This window comes from Amblyomma americanum, chromosome 1, assembly GCF_052857255.1.
Source record: "Amblyomma americanum isolate KBUSLIRL-KWMA chromosome 1, ASM5285725v1, whole genome shotgun sequence".
NCBI classification, from domain to species: domain Eukaryota; kingdom Metazoa; phylum Arthropoda; class Arachnida; order Ixodida; family Ixodidae; genus Amblyomma; species Amblyomma americanum.
Window position 1 is genome coordinate 484011558 of NC_135497.1, and position 22374 is coordinate 484033931.

General features: G+C 43.5%; 1 protein-coding gene across 2 annotated transcripts in view; it reads left to right on the top strand.

Moving 5' to 3' along the window:
* LOC144116076 (DNA (cytosine-5)-methyltransferase 3B-like) overlaps positions 1 to 22374 on the top strand; it is a 297915-nt gene that overhangs the window by 112080 nt on the left and 163461 nt on the right. For both annotated transcript variants that reach the window (XM_077650730.1, XM_077650731.1), the window contains exons 6-8: positions 15356 to 15445; positions 21978 to 22019; positions 22147 to 22286. In XM_077650730.1, coding sequence (XP_077506856.1) covers positions 15356 to 15445; positions 21978 to 22019; positions 22147 to 22286 — 272 coding nt within the window. The remainder of the gene's footprint in view (positions 1 to 15355; positions 15446 to 21977; positions 22020 to 22146; positions 22287 to 22374) is intronic.

The window sequence follows — 22374 nt, forward strand, 5'->3', positions numbered from 1 at the left end:
CGCATGTTTGCAGGAGGTATTTCGAGGCCTGAATTGGGAAGAGTTGGGAATAAGAATAAATGGAGAATACCTAAATAATCTGAGATTTGCTGATGACATTGCCTTGCTGAGTCACTCAGGAGGTGAACTGCAAATCATGATCAATGAGTTAGACAGGCAGAGCAGATCGATGGGTCTAAAAATTAACATGCAGAAAACCAAGGTAATGTTCAACAGCCTAGCAAGGGAACAACAGTTCACAATTGGCAGCGCGAGTCTAGAAATGGTGCCGGAATACGTCTACTTAGGGCAGGTAGTGACAGCTGATCCGGATCATGAGAGGGAGATAACTAGAAGGATAAGAATGGGGTGGAGCGCATATGGCAAATTCTCGCAGATCATGAGTGGCAGTTTACCAATTTCCCTCAAGAGGAAAGTGTACAACAGCATAATCTTACCGGTACTCACCTACGGGGCAGAAACGTGGAGTCTAACGAAAAGAGTTCAGCTTAAGTTAAGGACAACGCAGCGAGCCATGGAAAGAAAAATGATAGGTGTAACGTTAAGAGATCGGAAGCGGGCAGAGTGGGTGAGGGAACAAACACGGGTTAATGACATCCTAGTCGAAATCAAGAGAAAGAAATGGGCTTGGGCAGGGCATGTAATGCGAAGGCAAGATAACCGCTGGTCTTTAAGGGTAACGGAGTGGGTTCCAAGAGAAAGTAAGCGTAGCAGGGGGCGGCAGAAGGTTAGATGGGCGGATGAGATTAAGAAGTTTGCAGGCAAAGGGTGGATGCAGCTGGCAAAGGATAGGGTTAATTGGAGAGACATGGGAGAGGCCTTTGCCCTGCAGTGGGTGTAGTAGGGCTGATGATGATGATGGTGATGATGCTATGCTTCTCAACACTACAGCTAAGGCTGAAGGCAACAGAATACGCGATCAAACTTTTTTGCAAGAAAAAAAAGTCCGAACCAGGATATCTTGTGAATATCCACATACTGACGTTCGACTGTAGAAAATCGAATGGTTGTCGTGAGGATATTTGCAAATGATATTCCAGGTGAAAATGTCTTAATGGGACATCTTGTTTCAAGTGAGACCTTGTGGTTTTTAATGTTCCCAGAAGGAACCCTACTGGTTCCAGATGAAGTCCTGATGGTCCCAGAAGTAGGGCTTCTGGTTCCTGATGGGCTCCTTACTGGGACCAGATGGGTCCCTTCTGGTCCATTTAGGAGTTATGTCGTTCCCAGTTGGAACTCATCTGGTTCCATAAGAGACACTACTGGTCCCTTAAGGAGTGATGCCATTCCCAGTTGACACTCATCTGGTTCCATATGGGAGGGACACTACTGGTCTCTTAAAGAGTGATGCCATTCCCAGTTTGAGCTCATCTGGTTCCACATGGCAGTGAAGTCCTGGTTTCAGCGTTACTGGTTCCAGAAGGTGCCTTTACTGGTTGCTGGTTTTAGTCACGACTTAAATGAATGCTCGGTGGAGAACCTGTTGCTTTACATGGGACTACAAGTGCACTAAATTGGGTCTAAATGATAGCCCAGCAGCACAAGGTAGTGCCAATAACACTTGGGATCAAATGATTGCAGTCATTTAAACCCAAGTGCAGGCTATTTATGGCTTATTAAACTCTCCGGCCTTTCTACCTTGATTTACAGTCAACTAACAGCTGCATGCAAATGATTGTTTCCATGTTGGTGCGATTCCATTTCGGTGGCCCAGCTTGAACATTGAGACATGAACGCAAAAAGACAAACAAGACAGATCGCTGACTTTTAACTTTAATGATCATAGACAAGACAAAGCAGGATATATACACATAATGTAGTGTGGGCAGCTGAAAACGATGGGATATATATACACTGTGAGAAGTGGTGACAGGATGCTATACCCATGACAAAAAAGTAGAGGAGCTGCAATGAAGAAGTATGGATAAGGTAAATGCGACATGCAACAAGAACAGCCCCACAGTGCCATAACTACCTTGACTAGGCACATTATTAGGTCAAGTGCAATTGTTCAGTCCCATATTGGGCAATGCCATCTAAATATGAGCAACTATTCTTGGCTGAATATTAGCGATTCATCGTATTATGCAGGGAGGTACAAAAAGTTGAGTGACAGCAAACAACTTCGATGTCACTGGCAAGTCCACCAGATATTGTGAAAAACAAGAGTACCCTTTAACTGGTCATGAGTTTTTCACAGCACCACTGCAGCTCTTACGGTGCATAGTGTACTCTGCCAATCTGCCAGTTGCCTTAATTGCAAGGTGGTGGCTCGCAGCTTGTAATCATGATCAATTGATATAACATTCCAACACCTTTTTCTTGGTCTGGCATGTGATTAGGTGAATGACTAATATAAAGCACCAACCAATGACCAATATACAATTATGTACGAAAAATAAATATAAGAACTAAAACAACCTCAAGCAGTTGATGTTTACCTTGAGCTCTCCACTATGGCATCCCTCACAGCCTGAGTTACTGTGGAACGTTAAATCCCACAAATAGCAATAAACATGCTTACATCTGGTAAACTAAGGTACAAACTGCTGCAGAAGTAAATAAATAAGAAAAAGGAATAGATATCATCCCAAAATATTATAAAATCAAAAGCAATTCATATAGACATATGAACATAACACGGTAACAAGTACAAGCAACTTCTTACTGAAAAATTAAGACCAAAACACTGATGATAGAGAAGTAAATGACAGTAGAAAATGCACTAGCGATCCCCTCAGATATACTATAAAATTGAATGCAATTCATTCATCCACAGATTACAGATAAGAAAATAAAGGTTCTTCAACATTTAAAGGAAATTACACAAGTTTTCAGCTCTGCAAGCTTAAAGGGGCCATGACGTGGTCTGCTAACAAATTGTGCTTTTACATTGCAGCTGCTAGCCATGACAATATTATGCATACTTAAAAGGAATTGGGCTCTATGCTAGAGAGATAAGCTCTTTAATGAAAAAACAGAGAATTTAAAATCGCTGGCATGCTTCTCTGCGTTGGTAAGGGAATTTAGGAGGTAAAGACTGAAGGAGAGGAGTGCGGGAAAGGTTATATTAAAGAAAGAAAAAAAAAAGGAGGGAGAATATAAAATGCGGCCAATCGAGTGACAAATGCGTGCATTTGAGCTAGGAATTGCAATTTGAAGGTACTGGCTCTAAGCCCCTCCCTGTGGCAGCGACGGCCACATTGAAGCAGCCTGAGTGACATCATAAACTGACAGTGCCGTGGTCTGCTACAAAAATGCTGCACGCATAGTTGGTGCAGAGATGAGCATTTGCCTACTTGAGTCCAGCCGTGGCGCATTGTGGTAAAGTTACAGACCGGCCAGAAGCTAGACTGAAAAGGGAAGGACAGGCCTTTTTGCTTTTGTCCCTCCCCAGCTTTGCCCTTCCTCCTCATCCCATGCCCTTCCTCCTCATCCCATGACACCAAAAGCCTGAACAACGAGCTCACTTACCTATGCTCACTATGCGCAGTTCAGGCGGTCAGCCACGAGCAAGCATGTGATTTTAGGTTTATGTCGTCACGAACCCGGAGCGCACCAGTTTTGCCCGACTGCCACACGGTTCAGGAGAACTTTAAAAATTCAATTACAAATTACCTGCTAAACTAAATGAGCTCATATTTTTTCGAGTTGTTCCAACATGTATAGCGAACAACATGCAATAAACAGCTTGAGTCTAGAAAATGCGTCACGACCCCTTTAATGCTACATGAGCTTCTGCACGCAATTAGCGTGTGCATATGTTAACTGACAGAAAGAGTTTTTACACACAGCTTTACAAAAAACTCTTCTATCGAACTTAATATTAGTGCATGGAGTCACACCTTCTAAGAATTCAATGAAGTTTGTAGACTCTGCCTGGCGAGCTCTCATTATGTGTGCACAATTATACGAGGAAGACGTAACAAGCTTCTTCGATGAAGAAAACACTCTTGTATTGCCTGCCAGATACTTGAAGGAAATGATACGCTCTATCTTCAGGCATGTTCCCTGATCGGTAACCAATGCAGTAGAGTCCGTTTTATTTGCCCTTGAGTATTGCTCACTGTAGAACATATGCCCAGACCACGGAGGAAGGATATATGGCGACCAGAAAAGGTCACAAGCCCGTGGCGCCACTGTCATGCTGGCGGCCTGGAAACTACCGCCTGTTTCGGTTGCTCAGGCAACCGGTCGAGCGTGTTGCTTCCGTTCGGCCGCGCATGCCTGACTTCTATTGAAGGCGCTCTCACCCGAAGAGCAACTGGTGCTACGCTTCAACCATATGAGCACAGTAAAAAATAAAATGCGTTCTTTTCCATGACTGCTATAAGATGATCTGTAGCTTCTGGTTGTACGCAGGGCTTGTGTTTGACACCCGTGCGATGACTTTGATTGGATGGGTATAAGCGCTGCTGGCATACATCGAAGGCAAACATGCCTTCACGTTCGTCGAGTATGTGACCGCGCTAAGTTTCATCTGCTGGAGGAGAATGCGGGTATCGTACAACGCAGCGTTTATGACTACACATCAGCTGAGAAGGCAACAAGTGGCTCCAACTTCTCACCTTGCTCACCTTCTCTCTGCAACACTTGTAGCTGCTTTTGCAATTTCGAACAAAACACCTGCGTCCCATCTTAGTCTAGCAAATTCCGAAGGAGGCCGCACTGCACGTAGCAGCGCTGTTAGTATTACGGCCGTCCTACAGACACCGACAAGAACTGTTGCTCTTTGACTTCATGGCACTGATATACCACGTCACGGCGTGCCCGCTGAAGCTAACACCCACGTCGTCTGCTTGTCATCTGCTTTGAGCGCGCGCCGCCGAAACCGCCTGCCCGGGCGCTGCATTTTTTTTTTTTTCGCTGCTGCTTCTACGACGGCGCCGCATGGCACCGCCAGTGCATGCGACCCTGTCGGCGCATACAATTGTAACTTTATCTGGTCGCCTGCGCTCGCTCGCACTGACGGGAGTTTCACCTCCTATATAGTCTTGCTCCGTGGCCCAGACACAACTTTGTCATGCTCCACAACAGGGCCACTTATAATGTCACCAACATGGTTTTCAACTAAGTCACAAAGTTGCTCAGACAGAGCTCTAGGCTTGGCAGGCAAGAGAATGCCTTTGCTGTCTGATGGACAAGCTCCTGACAAAAACACCCGTGTTTGAGGACTAGATAATGCCTTCAGATTTTTGTAGTTGCTTGCCATCATCAGCCTCTCTACAATTTGCACAAGCACTCCTCTGGCCGATGTGACTAGTTCTTTCAATTGACCAATGTTGGGTTCAAAAGGAAAGCAAGAATGTGCCCAGAGAGGACCTTGCTGTGCAGCACTTTCTGGGATGTGCAGCAACTGGTGCACATTGTATGTCATCTGCCTTTTTCCATACAAAAACTGCACCCCGACGACACCCCAACGTCAAAATTTCCAGAGCCCTTCTCTATAGCATCCCTCATAGCCTGAGTCGATTTGGGACATTAAACCTCCACAAACAAATAGAATTTTTCACCTAGCCTTGCCTTCCTGTCTTAATGCTGTGCAGACTGTTGTTGATAGTTCTCATGAAGGATTGTTTCCAGCATATATTCTGGTTGTCTCGTGTACCAGGCTTCGTAATAATTTTAAAATGATTCTTGTTTTGGCTTTTCAGCCACTGTGGTGGCTCAGTGGTTATGGCACTCGGCTGCTGACCCGAAAGACCTGGGTTTGATCCTGATCGCGGTGGTCAATTTTCGATGGAGGCAAATTTCTAGTTGCCCTTTGTACTGTGCGCTGTCAGTGCACTTCAAAGAACTGCAGGTGGTCGAAATTTCGAGAGCCCTTCACTATGGCATTGTTCATAGCCTGAGATGCTTTGGGACATTAAACCCCTATAAACCAAACCAAACATTGTATTGGCCTTTCTCCCTACTGTGCCGGTTTAAGGCGGTGGTGACTGTTCCTTTTTGTGGCAATAATACGGAAACATTCAGGGTTTTACACAGCGGTGTGTGTTCTTCTAACGTCTGTCTTTATCACTCCCTCTGGAGTGGGGAATTCCCAATGGTGGGCCTGCTTGTGGTTGTGTGTGCACTAGTCTTGATGGCCTTTTTTCAGCATCTGCTGTTTCGACTTCTTGCTACTGTTCATAACCTCACATTTTCTCCTAGATAACCTGCTGTGTTGTCAGTGAGTGAGTTATGCACAGAGTCAAATTTCAAGATTCTCTTGTTCAGTGTGGGCTGTCTGGGTGAGTCAGAAGTCTGGTTTGGGCTAGTCTATGCTGTTGTTGACTGTGTTGTGCAAAACAAAGGAGGAAATTAAATGTGGACATGGACTAATATCAACGATCAACTGCCTTAAATTTGTTTGTGAATGAAATGTACAGGACATGGACTAATACAAGTCACAGTAAAATTCCTTTAATTCGGATTTTGCCGAATTTGTCAGATTTCACTGGATTTGTCTGAATTAACTGAATATCAAATTATCGAGAGGGGCCAAAAAAACAACAGTGCCCAACATAGACATACCTTTATTTTTGAAAAAAAAAAAAAAACTTTTATTGTTGACTGCCTTGTGCAGGAAACTTGCATCACTACTACTACTTTGCACACTTTTGCCAAATGCTGCAGTGCACACATGCTGTCTGTAGAACCCGCACATAGTATAGAACTTTGTTAATTCGAAGTTCGTTGGACCACAAAAAATCATTGAATTAACCGGGTTTTCAAGTTATAAGAAATGGACGAAAAACGAGAAATAAATGTACGAAACGTGGCTGTATCAATCCTGCACCTTTATTTCGACTGAAAAACGGTCACTTGAAGTAGTCATCGATGTGTGACTGCTTGGCGTGGTAGTTAGCCGCACTGTAAGTTGCATCCTCCATTCTGCTTGCAATGCGCAGAAATTCACTGTTACAGCCACTGCCCTCCACAAAAGTGCGCATAACGTTCAGCAACTCGTCGACTGTGGCAAAAGCTGATGCTCGGGCAGGCTCAACATTGCCTTCACCTTCGTTGGAAGTCCTGCCCATTGTCATGTATCTTTCCTTCCAAGTCAATGTAAGACGCTTGGACATCAAGTTTGGTGCTCAAATAGTCCGCGAAGTTCAATCTGTTGCTCCCGCTGCTATTTTCTTCGTTGAAGTTGGTCATGCGCACACACAATGACTCTCCTTCATCCAGTGTGCAGCTGGTATCAGATGCATCCTCAGAACTCTCATCTTGTTACTTGGAAAACCCGGCATGCATAAAGCAACGCCTGATCATATCATCCTGCACCTGCTTCCAGGCGTACGCGATTAGGCAAATGGCACCCAGCAGGTCCACGGAATATTGTTTGCCATAATCATAGCACGACAGGCTATGCGCACACACAATGAGTCTCCATCATCCAGTGTGCAGCTGGTGTCAGATGCATCCTGGGAACCGTCATCTTGTTGCTTGGAAAACCCGGCGGGCATAAAGCAATGCCTGATCATATCTTCCTCCACCTGCTTCCAGGCGTATGCGTATGCCTATCGTATGGTGTATTGCAGCTCATGCACATCTGATGTGCGTCGAAAAGCAGGTGTAATGACGATAAGAAGGGCCAATGTTACTAGGCCAAAAAATACTCTAGCCACTTGGTATATGAGCTTTGTCATCAGCGTAGATAGATGGTACCTATTGGCCCCGCTTTTACCACTTTTGCCAGTCATCCAAACCAAGCTGCGCACCACTTTCGGATGCCCACTGGCGTGTTGGTGGTCATTTTTTTTTCGAAGCAGCCTCACCGTTGTGACACCAATGTGTACACCTCTCGTTTACATCATTCTTCCACCATGTTCAAACTGCATGCTGGAATTGCATGCTTGCCACTGGTGGTTCTATGTGCGATAGAACCTCCCCTCAAGGCTTACTGCATATTCAGAGGTCTTCTTTTTTTTTGTGGGGGGCAAAGCAAGTGCAGAGATTTCAGGCATTTCTTCTTCCATTGGAAGCACAAATTACGAAATTTTGTTGCCCATCAAATTATTTTATTCTAGTTCGCATGCAGTCATGCTTCAGTTCCTGGATTTCATTTTGCCACTTATTTTGCATGAACAGAATGCAGGTTGCATATACTGTTATGCTGCGTCATTGAGCAATATACATTTCTGTGTATGTCAGGTTTTTTCTTTGTCAGTTTTGTTTTGTTCAATTTAAGTTGCAAAGACCAGGCAATTTTGAAAAAAAGGTCAACACAACATTTGTGTTTATCTTTTCTGGAATTGTTTCATATTGAATATATAATTGATTTAATATTCGAAGGCATTTTTTCTTCATATTCGTATTTGATTCGTATTAAAAAATTTGAACGTTCACATATTCCTACTTATAAGTTGGTCGTTATAGTGGAGGTCATATTAATGGGGTGCAACTAATATTGTTTATTTTGTTGCTGTTTGTGCCATTTCCTGATTGGCTTTTTGTGCAATCCCTCCTCTCCATACAGTGTTTCAGTTTAGGAACCTGTGAGGAACACAAACAAATAATAAATAAATAAAAGGTGGAAGAGGTGTAAGCTGTGTCATAGCTTGTACAATGTACAGTGGTTGCTTTGTCGTAATATACAAAGGAGAGTAGCATCAGTGAGTTTGATGACTGCCAGGAAGTATTGACTCAAGCTGAAGGGGCTGCTGTTACCTGCACAGTGTTGTAGACAGAAGAAAATAATTTAGTTTCCATTTGTTTCTGCATTTCCTGCTTCACATGCTCTGTGGTGAGAGGCATTCAGGATTTTGCCTTATTTCTCAGCATTAGGCTCCTGCTACAAAACATGAGAGCTGCTTCAAATTGGCTTTTCACCTGTTGTGAAGCACGCTTCAAATGTTCTTGGACATTCCTACCAACATTTCCTGCAGTTTGTTTGCATATGAGGGCCGCCTTTTTGAAAAATTTGTGAGGATGAACAGTTGTGGAGTTGAAGTGGAGGGCCTGCAGCATTGATAAATTCACAAGTAAACAAAAATAAGCAACAGAAAGAAAATAATGAGCTGTGGTATAAGCAGTGATATTGTAGCGCGGCATAGGAGCATGTACCAGAGCATTGCTGTGCCATCGGTAATTGATGGCTTTGCACACAGATCACTGCAGCTTTCACTGCTGGCACCTATTCTGAGGAACTCAAGCGCTTTCAGAAAGGCTACCAGTTGACCAGCTGTGGCTGCAAGTGAGCGAGAGGCATGGATGGATGATATCGGCTTGGTTGGTCTTATTTGCTTGCAGCGAAGTTCTTCAAAGGAGTACATGGGAGACTTGTAGCAGGTGCACTAAATGCAAAAAGTATGGTGCAGTTTAGTTGCCTGGACCTTTCGAAAGCGTTCATGTAGTAAAGCATCTGTATTAATGCATGAGCCGTTTGCTGTGCATGAGCATGTTTGTCGTGATTTTCTCAATTTAAATTTTTTTTCATTGCCTGCCTTGTGACAAGCTTTTCTCAGCTTCCATACACCTGATATTGATCATTGTTTCATTCATAAGCTGAATCCTTGGAGTGCAGTAAAGTTGTACAGTTGAACCCTGCTACAATGAAATCCGGAACTCTTGGGAATGATGGTTGTGCTATCAGCAATGAATGAAACGCAAATAAGAAAATTGCGCTAGAAACAAAAAAACTCCAACATATTAATTCCTGTAGTGAACAAACAAGTGAGGTTGATTAACACATCTCAAGACGAGTCTTCGTGTCTAAGAAATTTAATGTAATCTGAGCTAGCATGGAGTGTCCCCTGGCTAAGAGGTTTTTATTTTGCTGGTCGATGCTCAATTGTCTTGTTTGCATTTCATTTCTTGCTGATAGTACTCGCATAATAAACACACCCACTACTCTAGCCATCAAAATGCATTTTTTTTCGCATGCATTATAAAAGTGTTCCTGTTTTGAGTCCTGCGGGAGCTTGTGCTGAGACCTAACTGCGTAAGGGCATTTTGGCATTGACAAAGTATGCAGGCACTCATGTAATTGTGCGTTAATTGGGCCATGGCTGCCTATTTTCATGGACACCCTGCTTATCACATATAATTCCCGACTTCAAATTACAATTCCCAGAAGTTTCAGTTGATCTGGTACAGTAGTATTTTTAAATGAATTTATTTTGTTTGTTTTTTGGTAACAGTTTGCTGGTCTGGCAGCCTCTGATTACTGACATCACAAGGGCATTCTTGTCTCACGTCGTCTGCTGCGCACTGTTCGCTGCGTTCAGGTGCTTGCATGCATACCAGCGACAGCAGTCACTTAAAAAGAAAGTTTTTTTTAGCTTAACGAAATAAAAGGCATTTTTCTTGTTTTCTTTTTGGAAGCCTTTAGCATAGTATGTGAACTTAGTGATCCTTGGGAAAGCGGGCTTGTCTGTGGTGCCCACCTGCTGATTATGTTCTGATTATGATTCACCTACATGTGAAAAGCGGCACGTGCTGTGCATGCCTTCACCGTTGTGCTGTGTAAAGGGAGTGGCCTTGGCGTTCCATCACCGACTACTGAGTTCTTGCCCATTATTCTTTGGCTGATAATTGAAATGAAATTATTACATGGTGACACTAGAGTAAGGTGCTGAGAAAAGTCTCGAATGCTATGGCTGCCCCGCTGCATGCATGTTTATTTAGATGATTGCAGAAAGTGAATTTTTAAATTCTAGTGGATGCAAATGGCCGTCGAGCATAGTTTTGGCCACATCGACCTCCAAGCGACAACTCTTTTCCTTGCAGGATGCGTGTACATTAAGAAGTTCTAATGTGACCTAGTTTGCTGCGCATGTGCTGGAGGCAGCCAGCAGCAGTCATTCACGTGGATGATAATATTGTCTGTTGTCATTAATTGAAATGCTCTCCGAACGTATTTCTAGGTACAATAATTTAAAATCGGGTATTGGTGACATCAGAGGAAGCACATGCAATAGCGGTAAGTGCCGGTACTACGCAAAGTGTTTCCCAGGCAGGATCGCACTTAGAATCTTGTTGACTTGCTAGGCCTAGTCAAAAAAAGGGCCAGTGATTTGCTGTTGACCGAAATTTAGGAATCTAGCAAATGTTGACTGATTAGTGTTAAAGTATGAAGATGTGAAATGCAGCCACTCATTTCACTTTTTCTATATGGATTAGGTAGACACAAGCACAATTTTTCAGGCCTTCGCCTCACCGGGCATGAAGCTTTCGCTTGGCCGCACAAGCGACGGCGATGAGTAGCACTGTCACGTGTTGTTTTGCTTTTCCCGCTTACCTTGCCACTCGGTTCTATGCGCAGGCGCCGAATGAAAGCACATCTTTGCTGGTGCATGTACGTCGCATATGCCACCATGGCTAGAATGAGGTTTTCTATAAGTTTAAAAATATTTTAAATTTACAGAATCGTACCAACTTGCCCTCACCACACTCTTGTTCTCACTAAGCTCACCCTTTACACTACTACAATACGTGGTTGCTGATCATGCTGGCATTGTCGGTGTAGTGTGACAGACTGGTGTGTCAGCAACAGCTTTTGCATACTAGCCCACCGACCGTCAATCTGCATTGCATCTGCCTAGTGTGGCCGGGCCCTAACTATAACGGCAAAAACCTATGTTGTTATCGCTTTTGCGGCACCAGTCACTCGTATATGAAGGATGACTGCTTCTTCGATCACCCATGAAATTACGGGGAACAAGAGACTTTGCTGCGCGCATTGCAGCTGTGATAGATGGCGCTGCTCCATCTGTGCCCTTGTGATGTCATGCAACCATTCAATATGGTGGTCGCTGCCGGTGAAAGGAGTTTCCTGCTGTTAATTTCGATCGTGTTTTTTGGAATGCACAGTGCATCCAGGGCTGTTATTTACTGCAGTACAAAAGTGCAATATGACGAACAACCATGCCATGGCCCCTTTTAGTAAGGGTCACATGCACCGCAATATCGATGCTTTGGGTGACATGCAGAAATGGGTTTGCTGCAAGTCTTGTCAGACACTTAGTGATGCACGGTATGATCACACTGGCGATGAATTGCCCTTTTGAGAATCTGCCTATAAATGCGGTGACTGCATCATATACACAGCAGTGCCTTTAGTAGGTGCACGATAAAGGAAAGAAAAGAAACATTAACGTGATGCTTGTCCACAGTGCAAGAGTGAGACAGGAACATTCGCGCCTGCAGCATGCTTCCCACAATGACATGCCACCTGCCGGCGCAGTGATAATGGATTGTTTGACTGCACTGGCACTAGGGGGAGAGCACAGAATGCACTTGGCACGCCATCTCTTGCTGCAACTGATTTTTCCCCCAGAACGAATGGTTGCAGTCCCACAGTGCTCATGGAGGCGATGATGGAGCATGAGGTCGTCCTTGGTGACACATGACTAGTGCGGCGAAAAAAATAGGTAGCATAGCCATCACTATGTGGCGCTGCGGGACAATTTTGGCATTCAGGCAGTGCTGCTGCAGGAAGTTTCCTGCTAGGGTAGGTATAGTTTTACTGTGTAAGCTGCTGTGCGAGCACTTTGAAACTAGGCACTGGTTATCATAAAAGGTGTAGCGTTGGTATACCTGTTACCACTGATGCAATAACCTCACATCGAAGTGGGCTAGCTGAAAGCCTGCTCATACCAACAGCCATGGGTCGCAAGTGCAGAGGCCATGCCGGTGGCAAAACTCACAGGCAGTCATGCTCTGAATTACATTGTTATGTACAGATCTCTGTATTAATTTCAATTTTGTGGGGAATGTCAGTGGTGTCATTCAAAACATAAACAGTGCAGCGGCCATTTTTGGTAAAACCAAGCGAGATATTGTTCTCTTCATGCTACTTGGATGCAGAAAAAACAAAAAATCACTTTTTTTCACAAAAACTTTGTTGAAGCAGAACATCACTCTGAAAATTGTTTGGGGGAATAGCTGCTTTACCTTATATGGTTTGCTGTTGGAGAATCTCAAACACTTTGTTATGGCAGAAATGCTTTACAGTGCGGGCCTCATTTTAGCAATGTTGGACTGCTCTGTCTAAGATGGTAAATTTAATATGAAGCTTTTCTTGTACTTTGAAACCCTGTAACCAGAGTTCTTGTGGAAGAGAGGATGATAATTTTACCCTTCTAGTACTCCTTGTTATCAGGAGAAACCAGTGGCAGGCATTTTAGCAATTAAGTTGTTTGTATTTCCCTTAAAATGTTTATCACATGAATCTTGTGTAATATACTATATAGGAGATCAAAGACTTGTTTTCATGAGAAATGGTCATCTTTGGAATTGACTTGTAAAAATCCAGATTCTGTGAAGCTTTCCTGATTGTGATTTCAGTGATAAATTAGTCCAAGATTCTCTCCCCGTCATACTGATAGTCACTTGTAGTGGGATCTGGAAACTGTTTGTTAGTCAGTTAGTGTGAGGTTGGTAGTACTGATGTTTCACTGTATTTTTATTGTTGACGTACACACCTTACTCTGACACATACATATATTGCGTCTGTTCTTGATGAGGCAAGCCTCTAAGATTTCTTTGGCCTGCGTGATTGTGATCCAGATGCAATGTTGTGCACAGTTGCAGCCATCGCAGTGTGGTGACAAGTGAGCTTTCTCAGTGACGGTTTTGATAGGCAGCTTGCACCCCCATGAGTGAAACACCTTGTGGCCATTGTGGGCTTTCCGGTGTGGTGTTAGGATCTTTTAGTCTGTTCGAGTGGTCGGGCATACGAGTTTCTGTCATTCTTACCACATATGAAGTGTACACAAGTTTCTGAAATCCTTGAAAATCTTCAAATTTAAATATCTGATTTTCAAGACTCTTGAAAGTGCTTGAAAGGTCATAAAGATATGAAAATTGTGATTTGCAGTAAGAAAAACTCATCATATGTGTGAATAAAAAGGAAATTGTTTATGTTCTCGATGCATATGTTTTTACTTCACATTTAAAATTTCGTCATGAAAGTTTCGCAAGCTTGGCAGAGGCACATGAGATGGCTGGCCATGTTGAGGCCATTACTCTTTCCAGCCGTTCTTTAGTTCTGGCAACCTTGATTTCAGCTTCTGGCGTGTGGTTTTGCATTGCACTCACGTTGTTGTTTAACTAAACCACCCAAAAACAGCATTGCAGTGCATCTGAGTAGTTTTCTGGATGTGGATGCAGCAATCCCGCAATGCGTGATAATTCTCAGAAAGTGTAAATTTCAACGCACATGGCTCAGTAATGGTGAATACATGGACTAGGTGGCTCCTGATGCTACGAATCTGTAGAGTGAAATGCAAGCCATGAGGTAAATGCTTTTAGCGGGCTCTATTGGGTCAGTCTGCACTGAAAAGCCACATGAAAAGTGTAAAGCGCTGCACTGTGCTTGTATGAAATGAACAGTGGCGGGTTTGGTATGCAAACACGTGTTTAACTGCCAGCACGAGTGAGTGACCAGTTGATACTTCATCGCACTCATCTGGCATCGACAGCAGGCGCAATGTGAACATATTGGTTACTGGTGCCGGTGGAATTTTGTGGACGTTGAAGATGGATCAGTTCTTTGAAAATCCCCTCAGAGGGCCTTGAAAGCCCTTGAATTCTTTTGATTTTTTTTTCTGTGGAGCCTGTACAATTGTGCACAACCTTTTGTCTGCTTATGTACTTATTTTAAATGCAGCTTGCTCAGAGAAATCAACTCTGAAGGTTCTTTTAGCTGGTATATGTCATGAAGGGCCAGTATTTGGTACAGCTGAGCCATTATATGCCTGGCACACAGCAGAGTCATAGTAGAGGGTATACTGCAGGCACCCCACTGGAGGGGAACCAGCCTCATCTAAACATGTCTAGAACAGTGTGCTATAACCAAATGTGGTTTTTCACTTGTAGTTTGGCTCTTCTCTTAGTTGTCTGAGTTTTGTTTGGGCATATGTAACAGTTATTCCATGTTTCTTTCATTTGATTCTGCCTATTGATACTGGCGATGCCTTTTACTAGAGGTCAATGGTGTGGATAGAAGTAAATGGAGCACACTATGACTTAAAAACTTTATTTATTCATTGCTTAATGAAAATTAACATTGAAATAGAGGTATGGTAGTGGTTGCTGGTACAGTTCCTCATGAAAACAGTGTGACTTGGTTTCTGCTAGGACAGTTGTGACTGCACTTAGAACAGCATGCTTTGTTCACTTGTTCAACTGCACATATTTTTCCTTTGATTCTTGATATGGCTGGTAACTGTTCTATGACGATCGGTAAATCATTTTCATGTACCGCTCATATGTCACTGTTCAAACTGAAAAATAAAACTGCACAAGCAGCTTTTAGCAAGGAAACCATGCAGTTAATTCCATAAATCAATAAATTTAAATTCAGGGGTACATTCGAAATTGTAGGTTGTTGCAGTGGCTCACTCGACCTGTGATGTCTCCGCAGTACCCATGGCTGTCCAAGCTATCCTTGTGCGCAAGGAGGCACCTGCTGTGCCACTAGTTGCACCACAACAAGAGGAAGTGCATGAGACAGGTGAGCTGGGCATAAAGTGTCATACCGAGAAAGTTTTGAGCGAGCAAACATTACAGCTTTCCTGTGTACCCTTTCAGTAGGGATTACTTTAGTAATTTCTAAGAGGTCTCAAACAGCGCATGTGTATTCAAGTCTTGGTTGAATTATGAATAGGGAGCATTGAATTTTACTCTACACAGTTTATGGGATATGGAAGAGCAGATGTCATCTGTTTGTGCGAATTCCATGATGGGAGTATTGGTGAGGATTACACTTCAGCACTATATCTAGTCTTTGTGCAGTGGTGGTGAACCTATCCTATAGGTTAAAAAAATTCAGACTCTGGTGGTGAACCTATCCTATAGGTTAAAAAAATTCAGACTCTGTCGGTGTCAGAAGTAGATGTAAGCAGGAATTGCATTGCAGGAAGGGCGCAGTGTACTCTGAGAGAACTCATAGATACTAATAGTCGCACTCGAGTCTTAGGGAGCGTCCCACATCAACCGCTTTTCTTCCCTGAGCTCTCCTTCGCGAACAACAGCGTGCTCGACCGCTTTTTATGTAAGGTGACCCAGGTGACCAGAGGTTGTTACCAGCCATGTTGATGGATGGCACTACAGGAACTTTGTTGCTGGCCCAGCATTACATAATCACTGCAACTCACAAAGTTCTGTTGCGTCGCTCGTCAAGTGCCACCAGGGCTGTGCATGCACCTCTTGGGTTGCAGGGCTGAATTTCGGCTCCTTCATACCATGCGCTGGCATTTTTCACCACAGGATCATAGATGCTGTTGTTGACATATGTGCTGCTGTGGCGGCAGCGCATCACGTGGGCACCAGGGGGGGTGATCTGAAACTTCCACCAATGTTTGTTTAGGTTCGGAACTGAGGTCACATGGGACGTGCCGACAACGGGAGCTGGCAGCATCATCCATAAAAAGTGTGGCTTTTGATGAAATGAGAGGAAGAACATGGTATTGTCAGTTTCGAGCCTCATTTCTCAATGTTCAAACTTCTCAGCAATTTTGGTGAGAGGCTTTTGTTCCGAGGCTTTTGTCTCTGACACGCACTTTTTTCTTGTTGCCTACAGTTTGAAAGGCGCAATTTCTAGATTTCAATAGAAGAGGATTCTCTAGGATTAAAGTGGCCACTGTAGAAGCAGTGCACAGAATTGCACATGCACCACAATTTCGTCCATTCCACTAGTGCTCCCTCCGCACCACTGCCTCCGTGCCACTGACAGCTGCTTAGGTAGACCCGAGACCACTACAGGGCATCCTGGATGTTCTGTGTATGCCGAGTGATCACAAGAGCTGCAAAGCCTTGCACATTCTATACAAGCATGTTGTGCTTACTAGAAAAAAAATGGGAGACAGCAGTGTACATTTTTCGCACACTGTGTTCGGCTACTACATTTCCCGGCTGATACCATATATACTTGCGAAATGAACCCACTTTTTTCCAGAAAAGTTGACATCAATTTAGCGGAGGGTTCATTACACGGGAAAGAAGTTGCAACAGATTTTTTTTCCGGAGAGTCGAAATTTCATAATGTGTCTGCCTGCCGGTACGTCCGTCTGTCCGTCCATCTATATATCATCAACAAAAGTACTGGTCAGACACATTCGTGTGGCTGGTGTTTTGCATCGGTAACTTTGAAGGCATTTGCGGTACCACAGCACGAATCGACGATATGGTCACAGCTAGCCCACGGCGCTGGCAAATGATGGTGAAATAAAGTGAACATGCTGAACACCAGCTCTCAATGCCAGGTGCGCATTGTTTAAACGAATTTGAAAAAACATGCCAGATGGTTGTGGATTAGGCATTTTCGCTCGCGATTTCAAGCTCACCAAATTGATTGGGGTCTGAAGGTCCCGCTTTCTACATAGCATTTCAGTATAGATGTTTTATAGGGTTCTGGTGTAGGTTTAAACTGCTATGTCCCTCTTTGATGCTTGAGCGTTCACCGAGCAATCTGCCAGCACTTCTGTCAAGGACGCCAATGTCTTGGCGCTCTGCCAAGTTCGCCCCACCCTTCCTGCTTTTGATAGGAGCTCTAATCATGAGATAAATATGCTGTGATATGATACAAGCACAGCATCTTGGTGCGCTGCATTGCAGACATGAAAACTGAGGAATGTGCTATGAAAAGCTAACGGTTTTAACAAAGTAAATTTTCAGTGACGAAAGTGAGGGGTGACTTCATTATGTGAGTGGGTTCAATATGCAACTATATGCGCTACTTTTTTGCGTAGTTCTGTGAAAAACGTAACAGCGGCTTTCTATTGTATTTGTTTGAAACGAACAAACCACTATTCGTGCTAGCCTAGTCCTTATTAAAAGAGCACGGCAACCTAACTTTTTGGTGCGTGTTTTCTTTTTGTAAAGATGTGTAAGCCGTTATTATACATGGATTACCACCTGGTATTCTCCTACGACCACTAAATAATTTTTAATCGCATTTCTTTCGCTGTATCAGTTTCGTTCTAAAACGTAACAGCGGATTTCTACTGTATTTGTTTGAAATGAACAAACCATTATTCGTGCTAGCGCCTAGTTCTTATTAAAAGAGTACGGCAACCTAACTTTTTGGTGCGTGTTTTCTTTTTTGTAAAGATGCGTAAGCCATTATTATACATGGATTACCGCCTGGTATTCTCCTGCGACCGCTATATAATTTTTAATCGCATTTATTTTGCTGTATCAGTTTCGGTTCTAACTGTCGAATGAGAACTGTGATATCAGCGTGTGCGTACAAGTCACTTGAGGCAGAAAAAAAATTCCAATATAATCGCTGCTTCCACATTCATTGTCATTCCTGTTCTTACAGAAGGCCGGCTTCAGCACTACAGCAAATTAAAATGATGAAGTAGCAATTATATGTACATTTTTTGTGCATAACGTGACACAAAAGCACTCTTTGATGTCTCAGCTGTCATTTGGCTGTTGAAACTGAACCCTAAACAGCATGACAGAAAAAATTCGATTATAAATTATTTAGTGGTCGTAGGCGAATACCACATGGTGATTCATGCGTAGTAGTGTCTTCCACATCATTGTAGAGAAGAAAACATGCCACCAAAATTAGGTGTCTATACTCCTTTAAGACATGAAGCAAATGAATTTATTTTTGTAATTAATTTTGTGACATGAGTAGGTTTTCTTAAACTGTGTTGAAAAAAAAACAGAACTTACTGTTTACTTAGAAAGCCTTTAATCTCATTATCAGTATTTTTTTCGGTTTGGTTTATGGTATTTAACATCCAAAAGCAACTCAGGCTATGAAGGATGCTGTAGTGGAGGGCTCTGGAAATTTCGACCACCTGGGGTTCATAATTGAACATGCACTTGTTTGCATAGTAAATGGGCTTGTAGCATTTTGCCTCCATTTAAGTGCAATCACCATGGTCAGGATAGAACCTATTTCTCGGGTCAGCAGCCGAGAACCGTAATCATTGAACCACCACGGCACCCATTATGTTCAAGTAGTTTACTACACGATGTTAGTGATATTGGATGGTTATTTTTTAATAAAGACCAGTCATCTTTGTATGTTAAGGATAGCATGATAAGGGCTTGAGGCTATGATGCTTAGTACAGTTTGGCTTTCTGCTGTTTGAACATTGCCTAGCACAAGTTTGAAGCATTTATTTTTATTTTTTTTGTTCATTTCAGTCGCTTTTTTAATTCAGAAAAGCATGTTTGGCATAAGCTGTTGAGCTCTAATGAATTGCCTTTTTTGGTAATGTATTTCGAGTCTCAAACTGTTTGCTTTTATTTAAAACTATTCAAACAAAACTGTTTGTTTCAAACTGAAAATTCAGTATTTGCACATGTCTGTTATTAAGGCATGTTGACAAACGCTCAATAATAAATTCATCCTTTGCATTGGAGTAGTCTGAAAGAGCACTTCAAATACTTATTTGGTTGGAGGCAAACACTGATGAGGTGGTCAAAGATCCCTTCTAAAACTGAAGTGGTATGTTCATATAGGTCTCCAGGCAAAAAGCAGATCCAGTGCACGTTTACAAGGTCCTTACACTTGCGTTAGTTTCTGAACTATTTAGATTAGGCTGTACATTAACATTATGTTGAGTATAGTGTTTAAATATTTACTGTTTTATGGAAATGATTGACAGCATTGCCAATTAATGGTTAGTAATGATAAGTTGCCTATAAGCAGTAATTTGTTTTTCTGAGATGGTTCTCTTAACTTCACTTAATACTCAGGTGTGGTGTCTGTTCAGTTCAAGTTTATGGCCGCAGCACTAGATGTTTAGTCCCTGAAAGTGAATAAGCATGTGAGTGGTAATATAACTGCATCACAGTACATTGGAGGTGGCTCCTCTGGTGCTTATCTCTGTCCTGCTGATGGTCTGAGCATGATGGCACTGATTTTAAAGTGCTAGATCAGATGCTACACTGATGCTAGTAGCAATGTTTGTACCCACCAGCTTGGTGCAAAAACATCTCCTGCTGCTTGTACGTTGGGAGCAAGCTATGCCCATTGCTCAGAGGTGCATGGAACTGAGCTGTCTAAAATGCTGCCCACTCAAGTGGCTATTCTAGCAGTGCAAGTGCCAAGTAAGAGTTTAAGCAACTTAACATCCCAGCCAGTAAAGCTTACTGCTCCATGTGTGCGTGTGCAGCAGCTCCTTTGCTTTTATGAGTAATTTGTAAACATTTAAGTTTGTTTCACATTTTTTGGTATTTGTTGTGCAGTTCAGTATTTAAGTTTTTTCTGGATTTGATATTTGCTTTTAAATCTGCTATATTTAGTAGCGACATGCCCCTAGTGTTTTGTCTGTGGTGGGCAATTTCCATCAGTGTCCAGTATTTTGTAAAGCACTGTGAGATTGCAGTTTTGACAGTGCAAGTACAATAGTTAGCCTAGCTGATTCTGGGGTGGCACATTTCATAGTAGTGCAGAGGGCTGTTCAGAGGAGCTCCGCAGTGAGATCTTGCAGCAGGTCGTGTGCAGCACTTGGGGTCGTGGTCTCTTGGTTGCAATTGTTGCTGTAGTAGTCAGCAGTTTGTGTCGCACTTTAGGGCATCCGCATTCATTTCTAATACGCAGCAAATATTTTTTATGCACATTATCCGACAGGTAATTCGGACTCCAATAATTCGGACTTGTACGATATTTCGGACCTCGATGAGGCACCGTCAGCCACCCATAGAAGCACATACATATTCACGACGAATATTTTTCACTTCAAAAGTCCGAAAGTTCGATTTTTTGGACTGATTTCAGTCACTTGCAGGCCAGAATCGACCATCTCATTGGCTTTTCGCCGGCGCAAAAGACACCATCTTGGATTGAGGTGGATTTACGCTGCAGTTGGATTAACTTGACATACTTTCGGTACCTAATTGTCGCCAGTAGAGGTCCCTGCGATCTCCGACACTTCGAGGTGGCATGCGGATTGTCATCATCATCAACTTGCTTTTGTCGGTGATGTTGTCGCGGGCAGTTATCGCTTGTCCCATACGTTGAAAATGGTTGTTAGGGGAAGGAAATTGTGCAGGAGCTTTTTCACATCTCGGCAGGAAGGGATAAAGGCGGGACTGAGAGAAGAAAGGAAGAAAGAGGTGCCGTAATGGTGGAGGGCTCCGGAATAATTTCGACCACCTGGGGATCTTTAACATGCACTGACATCGCACAGCACACGGGTGCCTTTGCGTTTCGCCTCCATCGAAACACGGCCACCGCGGTCGGGTTCTGACCTGGGTACTCCAGATCAGTAGCCGAGCGCCCTAACCACTGAGCCACCACGGCGGGTCTCATACGTTCGCCATTCGCCGTTTCGTCACTTGGGTTTCTCTGATCGCAACGACCGAGTGGCGCTCAGTTCTTCACGAAGTTACATCCGTTCGGCGTTTTGTGGTTGCGTCCGGTGGTTCCGCCACTTTGTACGAAAATTGCCTTATCTTTGCGTGTGTTTGACGAGCGGTGTGGTGCACACTCAGGTTGTGAACATGGCCCCACCGGGTCTATCAAAGAAGCATGGGAAGTATTGCAGCTAAATGCGGAGACCTTGCTGTCTAGTGGGTACAGTGAAAGCACAAGTTTGGCGCAAATACAATTGCAAATCGTCCCCAATAAAACTTCCTGTTGGGCGAGTTGGTTGTTCATCTTGATCTAGAAATGTTCTTTTGCGCTTGTGTGTGTGTGTCGCCTTTCTCGTGTGTCGTTTTATTTGCGCAAAAGAACATTTCTAAATCGTCCCCAGCAAGAGAAATTTTCCGTGAGGTAAAATTAGTGACATTTTTAAGCCAATTTCATTTCAATAAAGTGATTCCTTTGTACTTCACGGATTTTTCGGACTGTTCGATTATTCGGACCATTTTTCGGGTCTCTTCGAGTCCGAAAAATCGGTCGGCGACTCTGTTGTGCAAGTAATGACTACACGACAGCACATTTTCTGGTGAGCCTTCCTGTAACGATATCAAGAATCTGCAGAGTTAATGTTTTCTGTTCTTGTAAAGAGTGATCAAGAAAAATGGGTGTGCTCTGTGTGCTCTTGGTGATAGTAATATTACATTGGCAGGTGCCCTGGAAGCTGTGAGGAAGCAGCAGCGTCGACTTGAAGGTGAGCTATGCATATGGCTACATGTGCTGCTTTCTTTTCTGTGTAGTTTCTCCCCAGTTCCCTGCAGCCAGCTCTGGCAAAAGAAGCATCATGTGGTGTGCTTCTGTGGCTGCTTGTTCATGTGCAGAAGTGTGCGTGGCATGTGACGTGGTGCTGCCCAGAGGGGAAGAGCACCAGCAGCACCCTCTGGTGGAGGGAGGCATCTGTGCTGAATGCCGGGAAGAGCTACTTGACACCCTGTTTGCCTGCTCACCGGATGGCACAAGTGTAGGTGACTGTTTTCTGTGACAGGCATATTTTTACTGCATCAGTAGTATAGTTCTCTTTTGGCAAAAGCCATTGTCTGTGTCTGTCT